Source organism: Galeopterus variegatus, unplaced genomic scaffold, assembly GCF_000696425.1.
Source record: "Galeopterus variegatus unplaced genomic scaffold, G_variegatus-3.0.2 Scaffold2514, whole genome shotgun sequence".
Classification (NCBI taxonomy): Eukaryota; Metazoa; Chordata; class Mammalia; order Dermoptera; family Cynocephalidae; genus Galeopterus; species Galeopterus variegatus.
The window spans coordinates 17,619-27,186 of NW_007728625.1; the positions used below are offsets into that span (position 1 = coordinate 17,619).

The 9,568-nt window shown below is 38.2% G+C and overlaps 1 protein-coding gene across 1 annotated transcript in view; it reads right to left on the minus strand.

Annotated features, from left to right (window-relative positions):
• Nucleotides 1-9,568, minus strand: part of LOC103598134 (tyrosine-protein phosphatase non-receptor type 4-like) — a gene marked incomplete at its 3' end in the record, with an annotated part of 184,924 nt that overhangs the window by 16,971 nt on the left and 158,385 nt on the right. The window contains exons 11-12 of the mRNA XM_008582076.1: nt 9,080-9,143; nt 682-854 (exon numbers count right to left, since the gene is read on the minus strand). Of these exons, the coding sequence (XP_008580298.1) occupies nt 682-854; nt 9,080-9,143 (237 nt within the window). The remainder of the gene's footprint in view (nt 1-681; nt 855-9,079; nt 9,144-9,568) is intronic.

Sequence of the window (9,568 nt, forward strand, 5' to 3'; positions counted from 1 at the left end):
AATCTTTTTTTTTTTTTTCTTTTTTCTTTTTGCGGCTTGGCCAGCAGGGATCCAAGCCGTTGACCTTGGTGTTATAATACCACTCTAACCAAATGAGCTAATCGGGCAGCACTAAACATGATTGTGTCTAGTGGCTGTTTTAAACTCTTTACAACAAAGGGTTTAACAAGTCAAAACTATGCAAAATCTTGATTAAAAACACAAGTCCAAAGTAATTGCATACTCATGCAGAAGACACCGTGTACTTTTTTTTTTTGGTGCTGGCCGGTAGGGGGATTTGAACCCATGACCTTAGTGTTATAATGCTGCGCTCTAATCAACTGACACCTTGGTTTCTACAAATAAAATAAATGTGTCTTAGAATAAAGAAAAATTTTCATGTAAATATTTAATAAATACACAATGAAAATTACAATGTATCTAAGTTGTAAATAAGTAAATGTGGTAAATTTACTTTAGAAAATAAGAATATAGTCAACAGAATGAATCTCTTGAACCTGGTGTACATCACAAAAATCTATAACTTTTTACTGATATAGATAGAGAGGCTGTTCCCGTGTGGATTTTGATTCAGTAGGTGTGTATGAATAATAAAGATTCTATGGCTCCATAAACTAAAACTTTATTTTAAAGAGAGGGAGAAATCCTGCAAAAAAGCCTTAATACAGAAGCAATACTTACCAGTACCGGTATTTTGAACCTAATGTAAAATAATGTGCAAAAAAATTCTTTTGAGGTGGAAGTGGTCTGTCCAAACGGAAGAATGTGTGATGTTCTACACATGCTTTCCACAAATTTTTACATGCTCTGTAATTCACCATATTAAATCCCAATAATGTTTCTCTAGATTCATGCTGTAATAAATGACAAAATACAGAAAACAGCAGAAAATATCAGAATATATTGCTTCATTTAACATACTTTTGACAGATAAATTATTTTAGCCTTGTAAACGCTAATCCCTCTAGTTCTTTTTTGCTTATCCAATAAAAAGGCAGTAAAATAAATGAAAAGATTTGTAAAATGTGGACCTCATTCAGTAATATTACAATTTTTAGAAACTGTTACCTTAGACCATAGTTAAAAATAAGTTTAAAAATTTGATACATGGCTGTTTTCAAAACTTATTAGCTATGATTCTGTTTCAAAATATAATTCTATCCTATGAATTAAACTTTAAGATATATTGTACCTTCTAAAACATCTCTAATTTTGTAAATCTGTCTAGATTATAAATAAATAAGAATATTCAGCATCTGTAAACAGTATTATAAAATTCAAAATTTAAACTAATTAGCACTAGAATAATTTCTTCAACTTTCTGGAAAAGTTTTTCAAGAAATTACTAGATAATTTCATTGAAGTAAACCATATATAGCAAAGTGCATATTCTGTAAGTGTACAATTTTATTTTCACACAATGAATGCAACCATTTAACCTCTATTCAGATCAAGAAACTGATCATTAGTACCACACCTCACAAGTATCCTTTGTCTCCCCTTTCTTCCAGATTACCTCCCCAAAGGCAGTCTGACTTTTATCACCATGCTTGTTTTGGAACTTTACTGTATATACATGTAATCACACGTGTCTTTAGGTCTGGCTTCTTTTATTCAACATTATGTTTCTGATATCCATCCATATAGTTGTAAAGTAGTAATCCACTTATTTTCATTTTCATAGTATTCTACTGTAATGAATACATAGTTTACTTATCTACTTTACTGTAGATAGATATTTAATGTTTCCAGTTTGGGATATAAGAATAATGCTGGTGTTGTCTGGTGTACCAATATGTGCATTTCTGTTGTTGAGTCATAAGATATGCATATGTTCAGCTTTAGTAGATAATGCCCAACTGTTTTCCAAAATGGTTAGATAAATATACACCTACTCCCACCTCTGAAGTGTATGTTCCACATACTCACCAACCACTGGTTTATCAGTCTTTTTCCTTTAACTGTTCTGGTAGGTATGTAGAGAGCTGTGGATTGATTTAATTGTTTCACCCAAAGTCCATATATTAGAAGCTTAATTCCCACTGTAACTCTTGAGGGTGGGAAATCCTATTATGGTAACTTAAAGGTGGAACCTTGACAAGGTGATTGAATTGATGCTTTAATGGTAGCCATGAGTGTGGTTCTGAGGGCTTTAAAAGGAGAGCACACGAGGAACTTTTTCTCTCTGCTTCGCCATTTTCTGCCATGTGAGAACCCTGCATTCTGTAAAGCTACCACCAATAAGACTCTCACCAGATATGTTCCCTGGCCTTTGGACTTCCCAGCCCCTGAAACAGTAAGCAATACATTTCATTTCCTTATAACTTACCCAGTTCCAGACATTTTGTTATAAGCAACAGAAATGGACTAATACAGAAAACTGGTACCAGAGAATTTGTTGATTATAACAAATACTTGAAAATATGCAAGTGGCTTTGTAACTGGGTGTTGAGGAGAGGCTGGAAGAATTTGAAGCAGGCTAGAAAAAGCCTAGATGCTGGTGGGAGTTTAGAAGACAAGAAAACCTGGGAAAGTTTGGAACTTCTTAGAGACCAGTTAAATGGTGTTGAGCAAAATATTTTAGAAAAATGGACAGGAAAGGCCATTCTGAGAAGATTTCGGATGTAAATGATCAGGGACTTATTGGAAATTGGGGCAAAGATCACCCTTGCTGTGAACTGGCAAGGAACTTGGCTGCATTCTTTTCATGCCAAAAGTTTTATGGAATATGGAACTTAAAGGTGCTGAACCAGGGTACTGGGCAGAAGAAATTTCTAAGCAGAACATCAAGGAAGCTGTATGGCTACTTGCAACAGCCTACGCTGAGTTATGGCAGCAAAGGCATGACAGAAAGCCAGAATTTAAAAGGAAGCAGAATGCAAAGATTTGGAAAACTTGCAGCCTAGCCATGTGGTACAGAAGCAAAGAGCATTTTCAGGAGAAAAATGCAATGATGCTAAGAGGATCAGAACAAAAGAAAGGGATTATGAAGAGAAGGAGAAAAAGGCCATCAAGGCATTGCAGAAACCTCTGGGGCCACCTCTTCCACTACAAGCCCATAGGACTAGGGAGACAGATGGTCTCAGGGAACAAGACTGAGGCGCCCTACATAGGCTCACTGCCCAGGGCCAGGGACTTCCTATTATGTTTCATTTATATATCTATTTATTTATCTTTCCTCATATCAATACCATGCTACCTCAATTACTAAAGCCATCTCATGAAGCTGCTTCCAGCACCAGCATCCTAGCTACTATGGCTGCCCCAGCCAGCCATGGCTAAATTGGCCCCAGGTATGGCTGGACCCATAGCTTTGGAGGTTATAAGCCGAAAGTGTTGGTGGCGTCCATGTGATGTCAGGTCTGCAGATTCACAGAATGCCACAGCTGTAAAGGCTTTGGAGGATTTCAAAGGATGTATGGAAAAGTCTAGGGGCCCCTGAAGAGATCTGTCACAGGGATGGAGTCACCATAGACAGCCTTCTCTAGAGCAATGCCAAGTGGTAGCTGTAAAGGCTTTGGAGGATTTCAAAGGATGTATGGAAAAGTCTAGGGGCCCCTAAAGAGATCTGTCACAGGGATGGAGTCACCATAGACAGCCTTCTCTAGAGCAATGCCAAGTGGAAATGTTGGGTCAAAGTTGCAGCAGAAAAACTTCACCAGTGCCATGCCTAGGGGAGCCATGAGCGCAGGACTGCCATAAAGACCCCAGAATTATAGAGCTACCAGCATGCAATGCCAGCCTGCAAGAGCCAAAGCAACACCTGCAACAAGGAAAGTCATAGGAGCAGAGCCGGCGGAGGACTTGGGGACCCAACCCCCACACCAGTGTGCAGAGGACATCGAACATGGAGTCAAGGTACATGATTCATCAGCTTTGAGATTTAATGCCTGCCCTGCTGGTTTTCAGACTTGTTTGGGACCTGCTACCCCTTTCTTTTTGCCTATTTCTCCCTTTTGGAATGGGAATATATACCCTATGCTTGTCCCACCACTCTATCTTGGAAGTAGATAACTTATATTGATTTCACTGATGGGACTTTGAACTTTGGGCTTTTGAGTTGAATCAAGTTAAGACTTTGGGAATTAAATGAATGCATTTACATGTGAAAAGACATGAGTTTTGGGGGCTAGGGACAGAATGTAGTGGGTTGAACTATGTCCCCCCAAAACTCATTGAAGCTTGAATTGTGTTCCCCAAGTTTTATGTATTGAAAACTTAGCCCCCACTGAGACTGTCAATTTAATCACCTCTTCAAGGCCCCACCTTTCAATTACCATAATAGGATTTCCCACCTTCAACATTTATGGTAGGAATTAAGCCTCTAATATATGGACTTTGGGGGACACATTCAATGGGAGCCCCTGGCTCCCAGAGTTCATGTCTTTCTCACAGGTGAATACATTCATTCCATCCCCAAAGTCCTGTATGTGAAATCAAAACAAGTTATCTGCTTCCAAGATACAATGGTTGGACAAACATAGAGGACGTAATGCTGTTCAAAAAGGGAGAAATAGGCGAAAAGAAAGGGGTAGCAGGTCCCAAACAAGTCCGAAACCCAGCAGGGCAGGCATTAAATCTCAAAGCTGGTGAATCATGTACCTTGACTCCATGTTCGATGTCCTCTACACGCTGGTGTGGAGGTTGGGTCCCCAAGTCCTCAGGCAGCTCTGCTTCTATGGCTTTTATGGCCTCAGGTGATGCTTCAGCTCTCCCAGGCGGGTGTTCCACTCTGGTAGTTCCACAGTTCTGGGGTCTCCAAGGAGGTCCCGCTCTCATGGCTCCATTAAGCATGGCGCTGTTGGGGTATTTCTGCTGAAACTCTGACTCCACGTGTCCACTCAGCATTGCCCTAGTGGAGGCCATCTGTGGTGACTCTGCCCCCACGACAGATCTCTTCCTGGGCCCCCAGTCTTTTCCATACATCCGTTGAAATTGGGGTGGAGGTTCCCAAGCCTTCTCAGCTCTGATATTCTGCAAGCCAGTAGACCTCGCACCACAGGGATGCTGCCAAGGCTTCCAGCTTGAATTTTCCAAAGCTGCACATCCAGCCACACCTGGGGTCAATTAACCCACAGCTGGAGCAGCGTAAGCAGCTGGAGCAGTATAAGCAGCTGGAGCAGTGTAAGCAGCTGGGGTGCTGGTGCTGGAAGCAGCTTCCTCAGGTGGCCCTGAGCAGCAAGCCCATGGAGGGTGTCTTGGGCCTGTTCCCCAAGACCATTCTGTCTCCCTAGGCCTTTAGGCCTGAAATGGAAGGACTGGCCCCAGAGGCTTCTGCAATGCCTTCAGGGAGTTTTCCCCCTTCTCTTCATAATCCCTTTCCTTTGTGTTAATCTTCTTAGTACCATTGAATTTTCCTTCTGAAAATGCTCTCTGCTTCTCTACACATGGCCAGGCTGCAAACTTTCCAAATCTTTACACTCGGCTTCCCTTTTAAATTCCAGCTTTATGTCATGCCTTTGCCGCCATAACTCAGCATATGCTGTTTCAAGTAGCCATGCAGCTTCCTTAATGCTTTGCTGCTTAGAAATTTCTTCCGCCAGATACTCTGGTTGACAACTCTTAAGTTCCAACTTCCACAAAGTACTAGGGCATGGACACAATGCAGCCAAATTCCTTGCCAGTTCACAGTAAGGGTGATCTTTGCCCCAGTTTCCAATAAACTTCTTATTTCTACCTGAGACCTCCTTAGAATGGTCTTTATAGTCCATATTTCTATCAGCATTCTGCTTACCAGCACGTAACCAGTCTCTAAGACATTCCAAACGTTCCCTCATCTTTTTGTCTTCTTCTGGGTCCTCCAAACTCCTCCAACCTCTCCTCGATAGCCAGTTCCAAAGCTGTTTCCACATTTTCAAGTATCTGTTATAAGCAACACCCCACTTTTGGTACCAATTTTCTGTATTAGTCCATTTTTGTTGCTTATAACAAAATACCTCAAAGTGGGTAATTTATAAAGAAAACAAAATTTATCAAACTGAGTGATTTATAAAGAAAAACGACATTTATTGCTTACAGTTTCTGAGGCTGAGAAGTCCAAAGTCCATCTGGTGGTACAAACAGTGAACCAGAAGTCTCACTTTGCAAGATGGTGGAAGTAGAGAGAGCAGAGAGAAAGACAGACTTTCCTCTTCTTTTAAAGCCCTCAGAACCACACCCCTCACTACCATTTTAATCCATTCACTACTACATAGTCCTACAATCCAACCACCTTTTCAAGGCCCCACTTTTTGATGACCATAATAATCCTTTTAACAGTCTCAGTGGGGGCTAAGTTTCCAATATATAAAACTTGGGGAACACAACATTGCTTACAGTTTCTGAGGCTGAGAAGTCCAAAGTCCATCTGGTGGTACAAACAGTGAACCAGAAGTCTCACTTTGCAAGACGGTGGAAGTAGAGAGAGCAGAGAGAAAGACAGACTTTCCTCTTCTTTTAAAGCCCTCAGAACCACACCCCTGACTACCATTTTAATCCATTCACTACTACATAGTCCTACAATCCAACCACCTTTTCAAGGCCCCACTTTTTGATGACCATAGTAATCCTTTTAACAGTCTCAGTGGGGGCTAAGTTTCCAATATATAAAACTTGGGGAACACAATTCAAGCTTCAATGAGTTTTGGGGGGACATAATTCAATCCACTACAGTTGCATATACAACCAAGGACTTGTATGTGTGTATGTGTGTATATTATACATATTTTGTGACACTCCACTTTCTTAATGATGTCTTTTGATGAATAGAGTTGCTAATTTTAAAACAGTCCAAATTATCAATCTTATCTTTTAAGGTTAAGGTTTCCTTCTACGTACTGTTAAAGAAATCTTTGCCCATCAAAAGGTCATGAAGATATTATCCATGACTAAATCACAGTAAAATGTCCATGTATAAGTAATGAACTATCATGTTAGAAGGTAATATGCTTAAAAAATTGCTTCTTTATCGCCAGAAAATTAATTCTTAATTATGGATACCAGTTGTTTTATATGCACTAACATACATGCAGGGTACATGTTGTTACATACACCATAAACATTATGCAAAATGACAGAGAATGTCTCACAGTGAGTATGAGGCAGTAATGCTTCTCAGTGTCAGCAACATATAAGATGCATATATATTTCCACTTTCTTGATACTTGGCATAATTTTCAAAAAGTCTGTATGTGATTTTGACATTATACCAATTATATATGGAATATAACAAAAATTTTTCCCACACGATTTGTAAACAATGGACACAAAATATTGTACTGAGAGATAAGTACATTCTATGAAGTTTGGATAGGAAAAACAAAGAAATGTTTTAGAGAAAAAACATTAATAAGGATACTGTTTTTAATCAATTGTTAGTTGACTTTGGTTGCTGTTATTACTTGCAGGTAAACACATTCCTAACTGGTACAGTATCTTAGAGAATGAGCGTGAGTATGAAATGATATGAAGACAGTTGATATATTATTTTTAATCAATTGTTAGTTGACTTTGGTTGCTGTTATTACTTGCAGGTAAACACATTCCTAAGTGGTACAGTATCTTAGAGAATGAGCGTGAGTATGAAATGATATGAAGACAGTTGATATATTACCAGGCACATAAGTTTTCCATAAATGTTAAATATTATAACTATTATCATTATTACTAATAACACTAGTACTATGATAGGAGGCAAACTAGAAAAATTGAATTCTACAGTGCCATCTACAATTATTTAAAGTAAAATACTTTATTTGTTCTCTAGTTTCCAGATAAGATTATATCTAAACATTTATTGAAAATGTACACAAATGTCCTATTAGCAGCATTAGAAGTAATATCCCCAACTTGTAAATAGTAAAATTTTCCACTAACAGAAGAATAACTAATTTAAGATATATTAATTCAGTGGAATACACACACAAATGTTATAAACTAAGTGCTGATGTCAGAGGTGTGCTAATGTCAGAGTAGTGCTGAAATAAGTATAGTGCTGATGTCAGAATAGTGGTGATTTCAGAGTTGTGCCATTGTCAGAACAGAGCTGATTTCTGAATATTTCTGATCAGAATGTTGATGACTTCATATGTTGCTATATGCAACAACATGGATGAACCTCACAAAGAGAAAGAAGGCAGACATAAAAGAAAATACACTGTATGATTTCATTTTTTAAAATTCAAAAATAACCAAACTAATTCAATGTAATACAAATGAGAATAATGTTTACCTTTTGGGAGGGTTACTGACTGAAAGTGGGCATCAGCTCCATTAGTAACATCAGCTACTGGGGTGCTGATACTATTCTACATATTTACCTATGAGGTGCTGATATGAATACGTTCACTTTATCAAGGTGTATATTTTATTTTGTGAACATAATAGATAAACTATAGTCACTTACTAGATCAATATTCTCTGATAAAATCCAGTTGAGTCAAATACAATTTAAGGTTTCAACTACACTTTACATAGCCATCTTGACATGTGCATTAATTTGCCAAGATTTCCAAGATTTCGAAGAAATAACATAAATCAAAGTACAAAGTTAGTTTAATTTGATGAAACAGATAAAATTATTTATAAGGTGAAACTGTTTCCATGTACTTTCCATGACAACTCAATTTGTACATAATATATAAAACGGCTATTACCACTCCAACAGAGGGAGGACAAGTGTTGCAAGTTTATGAAATAGGAACCAAACAAACTAAACAAACAGCTCCCCTAAAGTGAAATGAGGTTTATATGAAAGGAAGTCCTGTAAATTTAGTAGAAAAAAGAAAAAGGATACCTAAAATGCTCGGTTATTACCCTCATCACTGAACCTTGGGGACTGATAATGAACAACATTTGAGGTCAGTTTCTAAGTTCAAGTAGCAGCAGAATGGATGTCTAGAAGAACTTTAAATCTGAACCACAGACACACTGGAGAAACAAGTACACCTTGTCATGAAAAGTGAATTGATTACCTGCGTAGGCAGTTATCAAAAGTATAAATTGCCTTTCACTTGTATTTAATAGAAAAGTTCTTTCATGAATGGTTAGGGATTTCTTTAAAGACTTCATTTACATCAATAATTATTAGACCAATACTCACCAATTCTTTTCTAAGTTGAATAAAAAACTGTTTGCACTTAAAAGATATTTTTACTATCTTCAACCTGGACAAAAGAGAATAATTGGAGTATTTAAAATATTAAATATCGAGGGTTCAGATCCCCATACTGGCTAGCTGCCAAAAAAACCCCCAAAAACATTATGTTAAATAAAGATCAAAACATTAATGAATTAAGAAAATAATTACAAAATAATCTTTTAAGTGTGTATTTAGTAACACCTAACCATTTTATCATATATACATATACACAGTACACAAAGAATATAGTTTTTGGTGCTTCATGGAAAAATAATTACAATCTATGTGCTCAGTTGAAGAAAATTTTGTTAGAATACCTACTGCAGGGCCAGCCTGGTGGCGCACTGGAGAGTGCGCCGCTTGGGAGTGCAGCGGTGCTCCCGCCAAGGGTTCGGATCCCATGTGGAGACCGGTTCCTGCTCACTGGCTGAGCGCGCTGTGGGTGCAACA